General features: G+C 39.3%; 1 protein-coding gene across 2 annotated transcripts in view; it reads right to left on the bottom strand.

The window, feature by feature from the left end:
- The window catches only part of Galntl6 (polypeptide N-acetylgalactosaminyltransferase like 6), a 1,388,055-nt gene that overhangs the window by 76,229 nt on the left and 1,291,079 nt on the right, over positions 1 to 20,747 (bottom strand). For both annotated transcript variants that reach the window (XM_004657138.2, XM_045142386.1), the window contains exon 10: positions 10,662 to 10,883. In XM_004657138.2, the coding sequence (XP_004657195.1) occupies positions 10,662 to 10,883 (222 nt within the window). The remainder of the gene's footprint in view (positions 1 to 10,661; positions 10,884 to 20,747) is intronic.

Genomic DNA, 20,747 nt, shown 5'->3' with positions numbered 1-20,747 from the left:
TTCTTCTGAAGTTCATGTTGTCTCATTTATGAGAAGGGAGACCTATTTAGAGGCTCTTGTGTCTTATTCTTTGACATGGCCCATAGAAGCCTCTGATATGTGTGTATTTTCAATTTTTTTTTAATGTTTCCTTCAGTCATAGTTTTAAGAATTGCCTTTTATATTTGAAGGGACTTTCTTTGAGGATTTTACATTGAGTCTGCTTTGAATGTTGATTCAATTATTTTGATGAATTCTCTTTCCTCTCTTCTTAATTTTATTATTTTCACTCTTTTCCCTTCTAGGCTCAATTTCTATTGTAGTATATTTTTGGCTGTTTTGTTTCTTCTAATTTACGCTTTATTTCTGGAATACATTTTGTGTCTTTCCTGGTTCACTCCCAAGTTTCTTGAGCTATGTTCATAAAGCTGTGTCTCATAGTCTAGCCATCTAATTTCTGAGCAATTCTCATTCTGATTTGTATGGCTCTTTCAAGTTTTGATTGTTTTTAAGATTCTTTTTACCTCATTTTGTAATTCAACCTTTATTGCAGTTTTCATCTTCTTTGTAGCTACATTTGTATGGTTTTATTAGTTTTTGGAACTAGATTTGGTTCATTTTCATCTTTATTCTTATCATCATGATCTGGCTTTATTTTCCACATATAAGTGAGATAGTTTATTGGACTAATATAGATAAGTTTTTGCATAGTGCTTTCTCTTGTTATTGTAAGTATTAAACAATATCACCTTTTTACATAGATAGTTTTGTCTCTCATGGTTCAGCCTGAGTTACAGAAACAACTTCCTGCATCTTACTCTGTGTTGGTTTGCCTTGAAAAGGTCTTTCCTTCCAAAATAGTTTTGTTACCTTTGTATATACCTGTGGTTCTATGTCAGACCCTGCTCCCACTCCCATCATTTTCTGGAAACTTATTCTGCTAGCATCTCTGGTATTTCATTTTGGATCTAACTCATAGCAGCAGTTTTTGGGTTTGTTGTGGGAGAGGACAGGTTTCTGCCATGTTAAAAGGAGTGGTTCTGGTGTTTTTCTGAGATCCTTGTGGGCTAAGGCTGGTCTGCATGGCTTCCAATTTCATAGCTCTTTGATGACATCCCACTATTTCTACACTGGTCCAAAGCTTGGAGCCTGGGGGAAAATTCACTATTAATTTCCTGATTGCCTTTCTTCTTCTTTCTCCTTATATTTAATGATCTGTAGGGAACTGGCTCCTTTTCTCCTTGATTTCTGAGTCATCACCCTGTCATCACTCCTTTCTCTTTTTTCTTTTTCACCAATTCCTAGCCTCTATTAGGGCAAACAATGATGATTTGTGGTTGTCTGGTGTCACATTCCAGAGGACCTGAGGAATTCCTTGTCATCATGGTTATGTCAGATAATATCCATGTTTGTTTCTGCTTTTAACATTCTGAATATTCTGTAATGCCTTTACGATGAAAAGAAATTATGCTACTGCCCTTTTTATAGCAATAGAGATGCCATTTAAAGTGAGAGTATTGTAGAAAATGGCTTTTTATTTCTAGCATTATTACTCATGACTAAAAGAATTATTTCTTTGTTTGTAAGGAGGGGAGGAGGGAGAGAGAATGGACACACAAGGGTCTCCAGCCATTGCAAAAGAACTTCTGATGCATGTAACACTGTGTGTATCCGGCTTTACAAGGTACTGGGGAACAGAACTTGAATCATTAGGTTTTTCAGGCAAGTACCTTAACCATTCAGCAATTTCTGTAGCCCTGTATTCTGTAATATTTTTATAGTAATAATTAAAAATAAAAAAAATAAAAAGGAAATTGTATACTTAGATGAATTCATAACTACACTTCAAATTTCATTTGCTCCTGTTACATGAGCCAGAAAAGTATACATTCATATGTGTAAACATATATATATATATATATATATATATATATATAAAATACATATACATATATTTTAAGGAAGAGCAAAATACATGTATTTTTTGTCTGTTTATTGTCCTCAATGTGCCATTCTTGACTTATCCATTTGTCATCATCTTGAAACTGCTTAAAATATTGTTTTTTAAAAATCTTTATTTTCAAGTTTATCTCAGTGTTGACCTACTTTGGGTGCTACTTAACATTTCTTTACCAAGATGAACAATCACCCTCATCTACATGCGTACCTGACAAAAGATAAAAAGTGTGACATGTAGCCCGGGCTATCCTCCAACTCACTTATGTAGTCAAAGATGACTTTTAACTTCACATCTGCTGCCTTTACCTCCCTAGTGCTGGAATTACAGATATGTGCCACCACACATCTTTTTTTTTTTTTATTTCATTTTATTTTAGAGAGTGAAAGCAAGAGAATGGGCATTCCAGGGCCAACCACTGCAAAAAGCCACTGCAAACAAACTGCAGACACATATACCACTTTGTGCATCTGGGTTTACCTGGGTACTCTGGAATCAATCATCTTAATTACTGAGCCATCTCTCCAGCACCCATTATTTTTTACTAACTTGCGGTGTGGGGGATGGAACCGAGGGGTTTGTGCATGTTAAACAAGCACTGTACCAACTGAAGTATATGCCCAGCATAAACCAATATAAAATTTTTTCATAAGTTCAAAATTTTCATGTTTATGTAAGCTCTGCCATATCACTGATGGTAATATGACTTGGGCAATCTGACTATGGTTGGGGCACTAAGATGTTCAGCTTGCTCATCTGGGAACGTAGAACCAAAATGACACTATAAAGCTCCTGAAGTTTATGTTCACAGCCTTGTCTCAACTGTTGAGAACTTAGAAAATGTACAGTAAAATTAACAAAGGATCATAATATTCTGTATGTGTTCTTACATTTTTCTTAACCTTGTTGAGCTTCAGAGAGATGAATTAGCATAATGTCTTAGCATTTCCTCTTCCTGAAAAAAGTCAGTGATTGGTTCCATCTAAGCCACTCAGAATGACAGTAGTCTCTGAATGATTGCTTACAGGTCTGGTTTAATAATACATAGCACACTAATGGCAGAGATGATTGCCTGAGTAGTTGCCCATGGAAGAGAAGGACAATCTCACTTTACTGATTTCCCTATCACAAAACCAGGCTGCAGAACTGTGGAAAACTAGTCTGGTCTCTCCACAGAGGACATGAGGGAGTGCCGTTTATTGTAAGGAAAACCACCTACCAGCTTTTATGATTGCATCAGACATCCATGGGACCATCACACAGAGTGTTTGGCAGAGGCAACTTTGCTTCATGAGATGGTGTTGTAGTTCCCTTTTCATTGCTGGTACAAAACACCCAACCAGAAACAGCTCATGAGAGGAAAGGGTTTATTTCTGCTCACAGTTTTGAGAGGACGTTTCATCATGGTAGAGAAAACCTAGTAGGTAGCCAGTGCATCACACATCTTGTCATAGCAGCAGGAAGGAAGTAGTCAGAGTGAGCTAGCTCTGAACACCTAGTAAGCTGGATTAATAAAGATCAAGTTGGGCTGGGGAGATGGCTTAGTGGTTAAGGCATTTTTCTGTGCCACCTAAGAACCCACGTTCAATTCCCCAGTATCCACATAAGCCAGGTGCACAAGGGGGCACCATTGTCTGGAGTTTGTCTGCAGTATTTAGAGGTCCTGGTAGGCCCATTCTCTTGCTATTTCTCTCTCAAAATCAATAAATAAATTTAATTTAATTAAACTATTAAAAGCTCAAGATCCACCTCCAGTGACTTATCTCTTTCAGCAAGGCTCCGCCCCCAAGGGCCCCACAACTTTCAACTATAAGGTTAAATTACAAACACTTGAGGCTATGGTATCATTTTATATTCAAATTGCCACAGTAGGTCATTCTAGTGTTGAACTTTCTTCCCTGGAATTGGTTATAAAGGAATTTGAGAAGCTTTGTACACTTGACAACATAAGCAGAAAGAGGAAGCAGACAGGTTAAGATATGTCAAGAGCAGCATCCTGAAGCAGCCTAGGGGACTGGGGTTCCTTAGGGCATCTGTCTTTGTGAGCATCCAACAGTTCCCCATGACATCCCTTTCAAGGGAAGAATTTAAATAAGCAGCCAAAGTGGTTCTGAATTGAGATGGATTTTGAAATAAAGATTTAAAAAAAAGTTTTGCATAGTCACAGGATGAAAAATGGATGTGGCAAAACTGGCATATTGGGGACAGTGAGCAGATACTTCTTAAAAGAATCTATGGCACTATTTGTAAAAGGCATCTATTGTCTATTTTACATCTTTTATTCCTTCTTACATATGACTTTTAGAATTCTGCAGAACTCTTCTTCCTGGACTATAAAGGAGTACTATAAATGACTTTAACAAATTCATGAATTCTAAGGAGAGGAAGGGATGAGAAGGAGAAAAATAATAGGAAATTCAATTTCTTTCACTTAGCATCTTGACACAAAAAGTGGCACTCCATATGTAAGTGGTTTAAGAATTATTTTCCACTTTAAACCTGTGCCTGTTCTATCTAACAGAGCCTCCTAGGAAAGAGTGTTGCTTCTATTTGAATAGCACAAAGGATTGCTTGACTTATTACATGGCATAAAATCCCATTTAGTCTCTCTGGATCCCATTGCCTTTGCAGCTCCACCCATGGCTCTTATGCATCACGATGGGATGACTTCTGAGGGTGGGTAATTCTCCCTAATGAATGTGATTTTTGTCTCTTCTTCCTTTTAAGTAGGAGGCTGGTAGGAAGAATATAGAAACCACTGGGACAAAGGCATTCTAATTTGAAGTTTCTCCTTTTCCATAGGACAATAGAACAGAAATTTTCGCATCATAAGACCTGACAGTACATCAGAATTGCTGACCCAAGATTCATTACTTCAAGGAAGTAGTTTATTAGGCTTTATATGAGAGATTGTACAAGACCTGTGCATGCTCTGTATAGGTCTCAGATACCCAGGCACATGAGCAGAGCATTGAATGGGCCTCCATTCATTCATCTTTCATTCATTCAACAAATATTTATGGAGTACTTACTGTATGTCTGACGTTTCTTGCTATGAAGGAACACTAATAACACAATGAACCAACAAAGTCCTTGTGTCATGAAGATTGCTTTCCAGAGGAAGAAATAAACATGATGAGTAAATAATCTAGCCTGATATATTTATGAGTGATAAAGATTAAAAGAAGGGAAGATAGATAGGAAGATTTATGTGCATGTGTGTGTATTTTATCACAAATTTAGATTAGGCTGATCAAGTGTTGCAGTTACTTTCTTGTTGCTGAGACAAAGTACCTGACCAAAAGCAGCTGATGGAAAGAAAAGATATATTTTGGTATTTTGGTGTACAGTCATGAGGAAAAGCTTCATGATGGCAGGGGAAAGCATGGCATGTACAGAAGCTGGACATCACTTCTGCCACTTCAGGTTGGAAAACAGCAGCAGGAGAGTGGGCTGAACTCTAGAAAAGAGGAGCTGGTTATAACATCCTTAAACCCATTCCCCAAATCACACCTCCTCCAACAAGGCTCTATCTCCCAAATTGCCACTAGTGGGGGACCTAGCATTCAGAACACATGAGTTTATGGGGGACTATTTGATCCAAGCCACCACACCGTGGGAAGCCTCACTGCAGTAGTAGTTTATTTAGATTAGGTCCTAAGAGAAGGAGTCAAGGGAATGGAGAAATCCAAGTAGTGAGAACAGCAAAAGCAAAGGCTCTGAGATGGGACTGTACCTGGCTTGCTTGAGGAATGATGAGGCCAGTGTTTCTAGAGAAGAATAAACCAAGATTAGTAAGAAATGACATTGAAGGGGAATTTGAAGGGTGAATCATTTAGGGTTTTTGATTTTGTTTTCAAGATAGGGTCTCACTCTAGCCCAAGCTAACCTGGAATTCACTTTGTAGTCCTTGAACTCACAGTGATCCTCCTACCTCTGCCTCCCTCTACTGAAATTGAAGGCATATGTCACCATTCCTGGATGAGTTTTAAAAAATACTTCTATTTGTAGTATTGACAGTCCAAGCCCTGATGGCAGAAAATACTGGGGAGATCCAGGATCCATCAGTAGGACAAGAAGAGATAGCTGACTACCTACCATGAGACATGTCACCTCCACCACATCTGACAGGGCCCAGAAGACATTGCAGAGGAAGCTGCAACACTGCATTTTCACTCACTGTTAGCCTGATAACTCCAGAGAGAAGGCGACAGACATTATGGTCACTCAAAATGCATTAAAGCAAATATTCAGATGATACAAACAACTCAACACTAAATCAGACTTCTCAAATGCCTGCTAAGGCTCGGGGAACATCGAATAAGAAGGAGCAAAAAGATTGTAAGAGCCATAGAGTGGGCAAGAATATCCCAAGGCACAGTCCTTCCTCCATAGAAACTGACTGAGGCTTCATAACCCCACAGTGATTACCAATCACCCCCTAATGAGGGTCCTCAGTAGAATGGGTCCAGGAAAGAAGAAAAGTAAGAGTATAGCCTTTACAAAATAAAATTACATTAAAAAATAAAGTTACATGGTACATGCCTTTAATCCCAACACTTGGGAGGCAGAGGTAGGAAGATTGCTGTGAGTTTGAGGCCAACCTGGGAGTAGAGTGAGTTCCAGGTCAGCCTGGGCTACAGCAAGACTCTACCTTGAAAAACAAACAAAAAGAAAGAAAGTTACTGGCATTGTATATAATGTATGTACTGTGAAATGATTGTCCTAATAAAGCTAACTAGCATGTCTATCAAAAAGAATTTTATTGGGGCTGGAGAGACGGCTTAGTGGTTAAGTGCTTGCCTGTGAAGCCTATGGACCCTGGTTTGAGGCTCGATTCCCCAGGACGCACGTTAGCCAGATGCACAAGGGGGCACACACATCTGGAGTTTGTTTGCAGTGGCTGAAGGCCCTGGCGCGTCCATTCTCTCTCTCTCTGTCACTCTCAAATAGGAATAAATAAAAAAATTTAAAAGTATATTTTTATTAATCTATTTGCATTCAGAGAGAAAGAAGAGAAGAGGTATATGTCAGGGGGTGTGGGTGCACCAGGGCCTCTTGCCACTGCAAGTAAACCATAGATGCATGCATTACTTTGTTCATGTGAGTATTGGGGAATTAAACCCAGGCCATCAGGCTTTGAAAGTAAGTGCCTTTAACCACTGAGCCATGTCTTCAGTCCTGGTTGATTTTTAGGCAAAGAGTGATAGTAGCCTTTAGAAGGGGCATGGCTTGTTCTCATATTTTAAGGGACCTTGTCTGAGAATAATCTAAAGGGCAGAAGAGGAGAAACAGTTAAGTTAGGAGACAAGAGCAATAACAGTTGGATGTTTTATAGAAATATGGAACATCTAAGAGCTGTTTATGGTTTAAAATAACTTATCTTCTGCAAGCTGAGCTCCCAAATCAGAACCAAAAATTGCTTAAGTATGTTATTGTTTACCTAGAATCAGGATGGCACAGAGAAGCAGGGGGAAATGATCCCAAGTCTAAGTGCATAAGATGAGCTGTCCTGCTTATTGGCTCCAGTCTCCCATAAATGTTGTTGTGTTTGCATTGCTGGCGACTTGTGGTTCCTTCTCGTAATTTTTAGAAAAGAATCATTGCCTGTATTCTTTTTTTCAATGTCTTACTAAACCAGGAGCTAACTTATCGTATTTGTTTAGGAGCTTTGCCTGTTCTAGTAATTATTTTAAAGTTTATAGGAGGTCAAAAGTCTTCTCAGATACTGAATTGGACCCTGGAACAGTAAAAGGACATCACTGAGAAATCTGATGAAATTGTACTCAAATCTGTAGTTCAGTGAGTGGTTTTGAAAAGGTATATCTGAAATTTCCCTAATGGTTTTACAATAAAGTTTAAAACTAGTATAAAATAAAAAGATAATTTTAAACAATAAGTTCCCTGACCCAGACATGGTGGTGCATACCTATTATAATCCCAGCATTCAGGAAGTGGAGGAAGGATTGTAGTTTGAGACCAGCCTATGACACATAGTGAAATCCTGTCTTAAAATAAGTACTGAGAGTAAGAAACTGCTGAGTGCTTGGCCCTAACTGGGACCTATATCACACTTTCCAAGAATCAAAGCACATCATAAATGAAGTTGGAGAAAGAATGTAAGAACCAGAAGATGGGTGGTATGCTGGGGAAGTCTGTCTTCTGGATATGACAAGGCCATTATACTCATAAACTTACAACAGCTGTGATTACCTGTACAAGATTGGACCTAACAACATTTCCTCTTGAATGTATGGTTGTGTTTCATGAGGTCCTACCCTTCCCTTGGGGGGGGGGGAGGGGGAGAGAGAGAGAGAGAGAGAGAGAGAGAGAGAGAGAGTGAGAGTGTAAGGGCACACCAGGGCCTCTAGCCACTGCAAACGAACTCCAGATGTGTGTGCCACCTTGTGCATCTGACTTATGTGGGACCTGGAGAATAGAATCGGGGTCCTTAGGCTTTGCAGACATGCACCTTAAATGCTAAGCCATCTCTCCAGCCCAAGACATATTCTTTAGTGTATTCAGTGCTAAGTTGCTCATGCTCTGGTAAATAATCTCACTCATGGTCATGTAGGCAACTCTAATTCAGTGGGTCATGCAAAGAAAAGACAAGAAAGTGGGAGAGAGAACAGTTGAGAAAAAGGGGTTAAGTAAGAGTGAGGGGGTCAAGAAAAGGTAGTAGGGGTGAATATGACTTAAATTATAAACATGTATGAAATTGCCCAAAATTAATTAAGATTGTGGAGTTTTCAAGTCCTATTTCTTAGTTATTTGGCAAGTCAGCATTTAAGACATCATAAAAAGTAGGTAAACAAACTCTTAAGGTCCTCTCCACGTATTGGGTAGCAAATTCCTATGCTGTTTAATGTGTTAGATTAACAAAGTTCTTCCTGGAGATCATGAAGCACATGATGTTTAGCTAATATTATAGTAATAGTAATATCAGTCTAATATTACTAATATCCCAATGAGGTTTAAATGAAATGTCAATGTTGCAAAGAATGGGGCCAAATAAGGTGATGATGTCAACACAATATATCCATACAGAAGATATGGGGAGATGAGGTACATTGTGATATCATGGTGGCTTTCATCCTCTCTCCTTCATATTTAGGGTGTGCCAGGGCCAGACGAAGAACAAGATGCTTCTGTACACACGTCTGTGACTTGCTGAGTACTTTTTTTTTTTTTTTTTTTCAGGGGACTTGGGCAGTTTTCACAAGAATGTGCCAGGACTCTGGCATTATCTGCCATGCTTTGTCTGGAATAAGCCTTTCTTTCAGAGCTGTGTGGTCATAGACACTAAGCAATGGCATCTTCTCAGGCATAATGCAAGACTAAGGATGACAATGAAAGGCTTCTCCACAATGCCTATAGTCAGCCCTGGGTCGCTGAAAGAAGGAGGTGTGGGGCTTGAATGCCCAACCCAGCATGCCTTCCCTTGATAGCCTCTCTTAAAAGCAGGTTAAGTAATTAGGAAAAAATCCACCCTATATCCAACATGATCTTTGATTTAGTGGACTCTTTTCTATAGGGAAAAGGCTACAATGAACATGTACTGAAAGAACAATAGTCCTTTTTATGCTGAAAGTCAGACATTTTAAATTTGAGGCCTGGGACCATCCAGGTATTCCCTTTTGAGCTCATGAAGCAAGCAGGCAGAAGCATTCAAAGGTGGAAAATGTGCTTTCAGGAACTGATGTGGCTCTCACATGTTCCGCAGTTCTGTGTACTATGAAAATGCATTTCTGCATAATTATGTAAGGTACAACCCTGGCTAGGAAAATAGCATTCCCCTCCACTGCCTTGTCTTTGTCTGCTGTACTATCAGTGATGGAGGAATGCAGAGAGGACAGTGAGGGACTTTGTCATATCATTTAATCACAGATTTTTATCATATCTCCCTTATTTACCTAGTAGCATGACAGTGTTTTCCTTCTCTGTAAACTCCCATTGCAGTTTCACCAATATCTACTCAAAATACATTCCACAAAATTTTAAAAAATCCATTTGAAGAGCTTGCCATAGTGGTGCATGCCTTTAATCCCAGCACTTGGGAGGCAAAGGTAGGAGGATTGATGTGAGTTCAAGGCCACCCTGAGATTACATACTGAATTCCAGGTCAGCCTGAGCCAGAGTGAGACCCTATCTCAAAAAAACAAAAAAAAAAAACAAAAAACAAAAACAAAAACAAAAAATCTATTTGAAGAGTCAATAATGTTCAATAATTCTTGGTTGGGATACCAGCATTGCTAGCTAAATTCTTATTTATAAAAGTTTCTAGAAGGAAATTAAAAAAACTTTAAAATCTAAAAAAAAAAATGGGACTAGGGAGATAGCTTAGTGGTTAAGGTGCTTGCCTACAAAGCTGAAGGTCCTAGGTTCAATTCCCCAGTACCCATATAAGTCAGATGCACAAGATGGCACATGTGTCTGGAATTCATTCACAGTGGCTAGAGGCCCTAGCATGACCATTCTCAATCTGTCTGCCTCTTTATCTCATTCTCAAATAAATAAATAAATAAGTAAACAAAAGGTTTTAAAATAAAAGAGGAAGTTGTACTTGCTTAGACAGTACATACATTAAAAAGGTGTACATACACTCATCTGGGCTCATTTAAATGAATGCTGGTGGGCTGCAGGAGAAAAGAAGGATGGTTTAACAGTCCCTCCCAGTAGTCTAGGAGAGACAGATGGCTCTTACAGGGAGGGCAGATGTCCTCACCTCCCCCCAGGCTGCAGGTGGGGGCTCCACTGGAGGGTAGTACTTAGGCACATCCCAGGCCACCGCGGCCATGAACCATTTGAAGTCTTTGCACTTGAGTTGTTTGCGTAACTCCTTCTGGGCAGAGATGTCCCCGGTGGAGAGATGCCTATACTCTGGCCGCCGCTGGTAGATGTATTCAGCAAATTCATCCATCCACGTCTCAGCCACACGCTTCAGGTTCTGTACAGCACAGACAAATAGACATGTTATTTTTTGGCTTATAGTTCATGATGGCTTTTGCTGCATCTGAGATAGAAAAAAATGGAAAGGGAAATTTAGGCAACCTCAGGCTATACTGGTTGGTGGGTTATTAACAGTGAGAGTTTGCATAGCTGCAAGGAGTGTGATATGATGACCTTGTAGCTTAATGCCCATTCTCCTTCTGGTGTGGGGCCCAGTTGGTACTAATTATCATAGCCAGTGAAGATCCCACTCACAATTATGTCAATTTCCCCCTCTCGTTCTTTAGTGATTACAAATATTTTTCATATAGAGAGAGTTGACACTGCACAGAACAAATCTCGTCTTAGATGTCTAATTCCTTAAAAGACTTGAAGATTTGGGCATTTTGGAAAACATGAGAAAAAAAATAAGCAAGCTTTATTCTTTAGCAATTTTTTAATGAAATTACAGATATAGACAATATATTATGATCATAGTACCGTCTCCCTTTCTCTCTGCTAAATACTCCCTCCATTGAATCTCTTCTTTTTTTGAACTAGTCTCTCTTCTGTTTTGAGGTTGTCATTTCTTCTGATTATGCAGGCCTTGTGTATATATTTTCAACCACTGTTAGGTCACGAATACCATGGCCACTTTGTTTCTGGAAGACATTATTACCAGGCACTCTTTCCTTTTCTTTGGTTCATACATTTTTTCCATCACCTCTTCTGCAATGGTTCCTGAGACATTGAGGGTATGATATAGATGTCTCACTGCTGAACACTCCACTGTCACTTCTCAGCACTTTGTTGAATTTTGAGTCCCTCGGTGAAAGCTTTTATTCTTATCTCCCAATTATAGAGATGGAACCAGACATTGATTTCAAAAGCATGGATTCTATTACTATGATGCATACACAATAAGAATTACATAGTTTACCATATGAGATCATGGAAGGGCAACATCAGAGAGGCCAGTCTTCTCTGTGGCAGTTTCCCTGGGCAATGGAGGCAGAAGGTTGATGGTTGGAAAATTAGCATGTTTCTTATGATTAGAAGTAGGTCTGGGATGAGGGCAGGCAGAAGAGTTTTTTTGTTTGTTTTGGGAATAAGAGGTTATTTACCAACTGTGGATTCCACATTCTTCACTGGAGAATGATGACAGAATTATGTGCCTACATCTTGGGGAATAAATGAACTAATGTACATAAATTGCTTAGAATTAGACCACAATTGGTGCTATAACAAAAAGCTATTATTTTGAATGGTAGAGGGAGTACAGAATTGGAAATTGAAGAGCCTGTGTATCAGGCTCAGCCATGTATAAGTCATCAGTTCCTGTGGCCTTTGAGAAGGGAGTAGAGTGGAATAGAACAGCTCTGTAAGATACATTCAAGTTCTGTGGTGGAGACCAGCTGCATTTATCTAGATGATGTCAGTTTTTTTTTTTTTTAATTTATTTATTTGAGAGCGACAGACACAGAGAGAAAGACAGATAGAGGGAAAGAGAGAGAATGGGCGCGCCAGGGCTTCCAGCCTCTGCAAACGAACTCCAGATGCGTGCGCCCCCTTATGCATCTGGCTAACGTGGGACCTGGGGAACCGAGCCTCGAACCGGGGTCCTTAGGCTTCACAGGCAAGTGCTTAACCGCTAAGCCATCTCTCCAGCCCAAAAAGAGGTTTATTTTGGCTCACAGGCTTGAGGGGAAGCTTCACGATGGCAGGGGAAAACGATGGCATGAGCAGAGGGTGGACATCACCCCCTGGCAAACATAAGATGGACCACAGCAAGATGATGTCAGTTTTAATGCCTCCAGGTTGAACCATATTACATGGGCCTGTGTCCCATAGAGTGCAGTTCCTGTTTGTACCAATTTGAGTTCCTTATTTTAAGGGCTCGATTAATGTGGACATTGACCATATCAAATTTCTTATTTGCACTTAGACTGAAGGACCATAGTGGCTGTCTGGAAACTTCAGTAAGATCCTAATACGAGTGACTGGAGTCAAAACTAGTGGTACTTAGGGAAACTTTATCTTAAAAATTGCCATGAAACACTAGTCCAGTTAAGAACTCAGAGCTCTGTTGGGTGTAGAGCTACATATATTATATTTTCTTTTGTGTTGTATGTATGGGTGTGTATGCACATCCATATGAATGGAGGTACACTTACATGTGGTTGAGCATGCAAGTGCTTGTGAAAGCCAGAGGTCACCTGCATATATCCTTCCTTTATGCTCTCCACCTTACTTTTGTGTGACAGGGTCTATCTCTGAAATTGTAACTTGTCCATTTGGCTACATAAGCTAGTTAGCAAGCCATGGGTATCCTCCTGTCTCTGCCTCTGTAGTACTGGGACTACAGCCACATGCCATTACCCTTGACATTTACATGGGTGTTGGGGATCTGAACTCAGGTTCTCATGCTTGGGCAACAAGCTCTTTATCCAATGAGCTGTTTCCCCCAGCCCAGCTATTGATATCTTTTTTTTTTTTTTTAAGTGGTGTAGGGTACCAGTGTGTCTGGATGAATCTTCCATCTGCCCTTGTGCCTCTTCTACAACTTCAACAGACTTCTTGCCTACATATTTTTGAATGGTAGGCATAAAGTAGGGCTTAGGTAATACAATAAGATATAGAAGCAATACAACTCTGATTTCTTGGGTCCCTCTGTTCATTCTTTCAAAGATGTCTGAAGCATACTTAGAAGGATAATGAAGTGACATTGATATATAAGCATTATCACCTAAGAGATTGTTTTTTGCCTTTGTTTTCTGTCTAATATCCCATTGACATTGCCTCATCCATGTCACTTTCTACTCCTTCTCTTACTCTAATTTGTCTTGACAAATGTTAGAATCATCCTGGCTTTGTCATATTCTAGCTACTGATTCTGAACTGCCCAATTCATCTGGGGACAGGAAAGGAAATAGACAATGTCATGAGGTTCTTGGCACCATGTAATCTATGCATTCATACAATATAACTGTGCACAGGGTGTAGCCACAGGACATGAGAACACCATGTTGGAACCAAAAGAGAAACTCGCTCCCTCCTGACTATCCCTCATAGTACTGGAAAGTCCTATGGGAGTCAATGGAGGACAATGGTCACCAATAGCATGAATAAGCAGGGTATCTGCAGACTACGAAATCAACAAGTTGGACAAGAAGTACACTCTCATGCAATAGTAGCATGCAACCTGTTTGGGTAATCAATTGTTCTCTAATTGGGCACAAGGCCTACTCAGTGGGAGAGATCTCATGTCTGGTACTGGAAACCAACTTAGAATTCTATGGTCAGGAAACTCATGAGATTCAGAGAGAAACCCTCACTGATCTCTGGAGTGGGGGTCTGCACACCAAATAAAACCACCAAAAAAACAAAAAAAAAACCTCTCAAATAACTTTACATACCCCTTTATCCTAAGCTACTCTCATTCTTTGTTGGAGAATTTGTTTCATTTTACAAATGGCAGAAAAAATGTAGGAGAGCCAAGATTTATCGATCGGACAGGAAGATAGTCAACTGACCATTAGGAGACAAAATTGCACAGGAATCACTGATATGAATACTGCTCTTACTGCTAGCCTGAAAACCAACTCTAGAGTGATAGTGACAGACATGGTTATCAATAAAAACCTGTCAAAGCAGAAATACAGAGGCTTCAAAGAATTCAACTTTAAATCAGACTGCCAATAGGCCTGCCATGGCTCAGGAAACATGATGGAAGAGGGAGAGGAAAGATTTTAAGAGCCACAGAGTGAGTTGGAATACCCTGAGACGTGGCACCCTGCTTTCCCACAGGGACTGACTGAGGTCTTGATGATCCACAGTGGATAAGATGGTGAGAGAACAGAAGAGTATAACCTGTTGTATGTAAAATAAATTTTAAAAAAGTAAGCACGAATCTTCCATGTCATCTTGCTATGTACATTTCATTTCCACAAATAGTTTTTAGGAAATGCATTTTATGTAAATTTGTCTTGACCCACCTTTTATGAGAATTAACAAAAGGATAAACAATATAATGGGTAATGTTAATAGTGTCAAAATCTTATAATCAAAATTCTAAACTTCAGTAATATTTAATATTTGCCTTCTTTTGTCTCCATGATAAATGGAATTAGTCAGGAAAATAGCAAAAACCAAATCAGACCAAGAGCAACCAACTAAAAAGCAAACACACAAACAAACAAACAAAAATCCTCCACAACTCGAACAAAATAAACAAAGCAAAGCAAAGAGGTAAATTCTCAGCTACAATGAGAAATAAATTTTTTGTTGGTTTTTTTTTTTTTGAGGTAGGGTTACACTCTAGCTCAGGCTCATCTGGTAGTCTCAGGGTGGCCTTGAACTCATGGCAATCCTCCTACCTCTGCCTTCCAAGTACTGGGATTAAAGGTATGAGCCACCATGCCTGGCTCAATGAGAAGTAACTTTACTAGGAGGGCATATACCTTAAAAATTCTGATAGCTTGCAAAAAAAGATTTGTCATGTCATTTGATTTGAATAAAAAAGCAAAAAGCACCTTTTAATTGTAAGTGCAAAGTTAAGAGGTAGGTTTTTGGCATACTAAGATTTTGTCTTGTCATGAAAAAGGTGGCGAAGGGAGGCATAGACGTAGTGGGAAACCATTGTCGTGGTTAGCATAATGGGTCGATTCTGAAGCCCATTATCAAAAGGTAATGCAACCCTGCACTGTGGTTTACCCAGTGCTGCAATCAGTTCCTGGGCACACATCCCAGTCCCAAGATGGGATGAGGTGCTGAGAAGTATCCTGGTCTCCGTGCGCATGGTACAACTCATCCAGAAGCCTACCTGCATGGGTCAAAGAATTGTGATTGGACTGTCCATAGGGCCCCTGGCCACAAGGTTCTTGCTAATTAAATTTTCAATTCTTCAGATTAATTTTTTCATTGAACGCCCAGCACCTGGTGTAGTTATAGGCAATGCTAGCAAAAATAAACAACATTAACATGTAAGGGAGGAGGTAATAGCAGGTGGGTAAATTATAAACTCAGAGAGCTATGGAATCATTAACTAGGAGACTAGCCACATAGCTCTGCATTATCATGTCTTTTTCATATCCAAAGACACTAAGTTATCTGTAGATTTGCTGATTTCCCAAACATTCCACAGAAAATATCAGGACATGAGTATGTCCCAGGGTTAATGCCAAAACATTGATTGTTTTTCTGTAGTTTTCCAGGAGACAGTAAAAAAGGAAATAGCACAATAATCACAAAGATGTGATAGCCATACGCCTATACCTGACTGTTACACAAATATTTACGCATAAATAAGATATCCTGACCATTTCATAATGTTCCCAATTACTCATTAGACACATTTTAGATCATATGTGCTCTATTTTCTAAATAGAATTTTTTGAGGAGCAAACTTTCTACTGTTTCAACTGTTATGTTAGATAAATGGCTTTCACTCCCAAACCATCCAGGTGGCTAGCCAAATGAAGTCACTTGCAGGACCTAATTCTGGAAATGACAATACACTGTGCTAATTTGCTACAATCATGAATTAGTACTTAGCTTTTAGGAAAACATTGGAACTGCAGCTGAAGAATGTTTTAAGCTATTGCAGGAACAGTTTTTATGTTTTTTTTTTTACATAGATTGTTGAAGAAATGCATCCACTGTAGGAAATAGTTATATATACATTTGAGTGCACTGGCTTGTTTATACAGGGGCACATTTGCACACATGCAAATACAGAGCTGTGATGGGGAAGGTGCAAAGTGAGATTTCTCACTTATGCATTTATAGCTACATAAATTGCAAAACCATGAAACTGAGACATCCCAACAACATCCCTTGCCAGAAAGAGGTTTCCCATCTGTTTCTGCTATAGAATGAATGTTCATGAGGGTACTGGGATGTTCAAATCATAGTTATCAAGAGTAAAGAAAGAACAAAGCCTACAGTTAAGTAGATCTAGATATATGTAATCAGTTTGCTCTTGAACTATCAGAAGTTACATCTATAGTCAGGTGTTATTAGCTAGAGCCCTCCCCCCCACCAATTTTGAGCTTTATTTATTTTTTAAGATTTTTATGTATTTATTTGTGAGGAGAGAGAGACAGAGAGAGAGACAGACAGACAGACAGACAGACAGACAATGGTCTCTTTGCATGGGTACTGGGAAATTAAACCCAGGCTGGCAGGCTTTGCAAGTGTTTTTAACTGCTGAGCTGTCTCCCTAGCCCATGAACTTTACAAAGTACCTTAACTTTAAATTGTAGGTTCTGGCCAACCTCAAGATTTCTGTGGATTCCCACGTGTGTTTCCTAATTGGAGATCTTTTTCTCCTATTGGCATCTTGCCCTTGGCTTGATTTCCTACCCTCTGTACAAACTTGAATGTGGTACACAGGTAGCTTCTCTCATCTCTCCAATATCTCTGTAGCAGGTCATCTGGGTGATGACTTCCATTTCTTTCTTTCTTTATTCACTCATTTATTTATGAGAGAGGAAAAGAGAGAGAAAGAAGCAGAGGGAACGAGGGAGGGAGAGAGAGAGGAAGGAGAGAGAGAGAGAATGGGCATGTCAGGGCCTTCAGTTGCTTATGCATCTGGCTTACGTGGGTTCTGGGAAATCAAACCTGGGTCCTTTGGCTTCGGAGGCAATCACTTTAACCACTAAGACATCTCCCCAGGCCTGGATGATGACTTACACTAAAGATTTTCCTGCAACTGCATAATGACCAGACAGCAGAAATGATATAAGGTAAACTATCTGACCATTTGGATTCTTTCAGATACTTTGGTTATTTACGATAAAAAATTTTTCCTTGACTAAAAACCTTCTCCTTCCATCTGTTAGCTTTGTGCCATGCTGTTCTCCTCTTCAAAACTCTCAAACTCTCTTCTGTGTCTCCTTTGTAGGGCTATACTAAAACATATATATGTACACATACATACATACATACACACACACACACACACACACACACACACACACACACACGCACATTTATCTATTTATCTGGTGTTTTTCCTTTTCATATAGGTCAATTCAGCTTTCTTATTATCTGTTCCTGCTCATTCTGGACAAACTTAAGGGTTACTTTTTCATAAATATAATGTCCTTTCCAAGTGTTTGACTCACACCACACCTAAGTTTTTGCTATGTCCGTGTTGGCCATTGTCTAAGACATTCCACGACAGTTCCCTCACTGCCCTCTCTAAAGTTCTTTTAGATAGAACCACTGTGGATATGAGCTACTCTATTCATCGCCCTTGAAAAAATGCAACCACTCTGTATCTTTGTGCATTTTAGTTCTGTTGTCTCAACACTGGCTTCTGTTTGTCTGGTACCTTTCCTTTTCTTATTTCTCCTAACTAGATTCATTAGATATGAATTTCAGATAAACAACAAATAATTTTAAAATATAAGTATAGTTAACACTTGAATTGTTAATATTGCATAGTGCAATAAAAAATTATTTGTTTATTTGAAATTCAAATTTAGCTCAGCATGTTGTCTTTTTATCTGCCAAATCTGGCAACCCCACTTGCAAAATATACAATTTGCATATAGTATGTATGTGCTCCATGGTGATTTTTAATTTTATTTTTTAGTATTTTTTAATTTTATTTATTTGAGAGAGAAAGAGAGAGAGAGAAAGAGAGGCAGATAGAGAATGGGTGTGCGAGGGTCTTCAGCCTGTGCAAATGAACTCCAGATCCATGTGCCATCTTGTGCTTAAGTGGATCCTGGGGAATTGAATCTGGGTCCTTTGGCTTTGCAGGCAAGTGCCTTAACCACTAAGCCATCTCTCCAGCCCTCCAACATGATTTTAACTTATCAACTGTATGTCCAGAATTCCCTAGCACCCATCCCTAGTGAATATTTAGCTTTTGTGGAAATGAATCCAGAGAAGTACAAAGCAGCTCTCTGGTAAGGAGTCTGCTGTAATACACAGCTGATAAAATATAAACATGCAATCCCATTGCTTTTCAGTTTCTAGCAGGCAAGTTCCTGCTTGTCCTCTATCTGTGAAGCAAGCAGGGAGGAAACCACAGAGCTTAAGGGAAACAGATGAGCTAATTTGTAGCTAGAGGAGAGTGCTCAGCATTGCTAAAATGGGCAGTTTAGGGGGTCATACTATGCTCAGTAAGTCAAAGTTTTCTATTATTGCACACCAGAGTTGGATTTCATCCATGTCCAAGTTTGTTTGGACAAGTGAAATTGGGAGAAGACCCAATTCCACTCAAGCTGGACCCAAGAGGTTTTCCTATGTTGGGGAAGAAATCATGAAACGTTTGAGAAATCTCTCCTGGAACTGAGGAATATATAAAAAGCAAATGAAAGATTCTCTATTTTCAAACATTGCAGAGCTTCCTGCATGATAAATGAAAGGAAAGGTGGTTATTCTGTGTGCCTTCCATGTACCCAACACTGATGGCATGCAATATTCTCATGGCACCCTTCTGGGATTCCCTGTGGATCACAGCATGTTCTCTTATTTCGTCCAAACTGGTATTAGTCTCTGTGTTGCCCAAATATTTATTAACACATTTACTACACACAGTTCTAGTTAGAAGTGTTTAGCATTTAAATCATGATTTCTTTGCTCTATCCAATGTTAAATCTTCCCTGAATTCTTATGCTTATCAGGTCTTTGAATGGATATTTTACAAGAACATTAAATCACATTTCTAGCTCAGTTGGTGAGAAGAGATTCCCAGTTCTGGCTGTTCATCTTTATTGTTCAGTGTGAGGAAAATAGATAGACCCATTTGTCCTGCTGGCTCATGGAACTGCATAAATCTTGCTGCTAATTATTATTATTATTATTGCCAGCAACATTTTAGACCCTACTGTTCAAGTATCTTACAAACACAACCCATTCATTTTCTTGGTGTATTATTTGGGAGTCTCTAGCTACAGGGTGTCCCATGCATTTATATTATTTGAGCCATCTCACCTTAGTATTGTGTTTCTATTTCTTGTTTGTGCATGGTGTGATTATTACATGTGCACCAGTGTGACCTCAATCCACATGCTGAGCCTGTGTCAATATTAAGCTATTGTATTATGGTGGGTTGAGTAATAGATTTTTCTTTCTTTGGCTACATCTTTTTTTTTTTTTTTTTTTGGTACTTTCTCCCCACAAACTGGCGATAGCTAACAAAACCAATCTCACAGAAAATGTTTCTTATTTGTCACATTAACTTCTATAGCAAGGCATTACTTCATGGTCCTACTTTGATTTTAATGCATTTCTTGTCTCCTCTTTGATATTTAAGAGGGTTTTAATGGCTCAGCAGTCTTACCCCAAATCCCACTTATCATGGACAATATGATAACACCATCATGGGTACAGCTCCAAAGAGAATCTCTTTAAGAGAGCCCTTCACAACTTTATGACAGTTATTCAGCCCAGCTTTGCTTCTCTCATCTGAGGGCTTCTTTGAAGTCAGTGGGAAACCTTCAGTATGGGGAGAAGAAGCTCATTCAGTCCTGTCAGGGAGACTTCTCTGACAGGGAGTTTCTCCTCCTTCCCCAAGGCTGGGTCAGCTGTTGGCAGGTAGTTGCCTGCTTCTGGTTATCTTGAAGTTCTGGTTGGACTTTTTTTTTTTTTTTTTCAAGGTAGGATCTCACTTTAGTCCATGCTGACCTGGAATTTATTACGCAGTCTCAGGGTGGCCTTGAACTCACAGAGATCCTCTGACCTCTGCCTCCCAAGTGCTGGGTGGGATTAAAGGCATTCACTGCACAGCTTGGTAACTTTTTCTTTTTTTGATTTTTATGTCTGTACTAAACTTTTTTTTTTGCACAAGTGTTCATTATATATGATGTGATATGTGTGTGTGTGGTGTGTACATATAGTATATGCAGGTGTGTGTACAGATGCGCAT

This window comes from Jaculus jaculus, chromosome 1 (genome assembly GCF_020740685.1).
Source record: "Jaculus jaculus isolate mJacJac1 chromosome 1, mJacJac1.mat.Y.cur, whole genome shotgun sequence".
In the NCBI taxonomy this organism is placed as follows: domain Eukaryota; kingdom Metazoa; phylum Chordata; class Mammalia; order Rodentia; family Dipodidae; genus Jaculus; species Jaculus jaculus.
The sequence above is the reverse complement of the archived record's forward strand: the minus strand, read 5'-3'. Positions and strand labels throughout refer to the sequence as shown.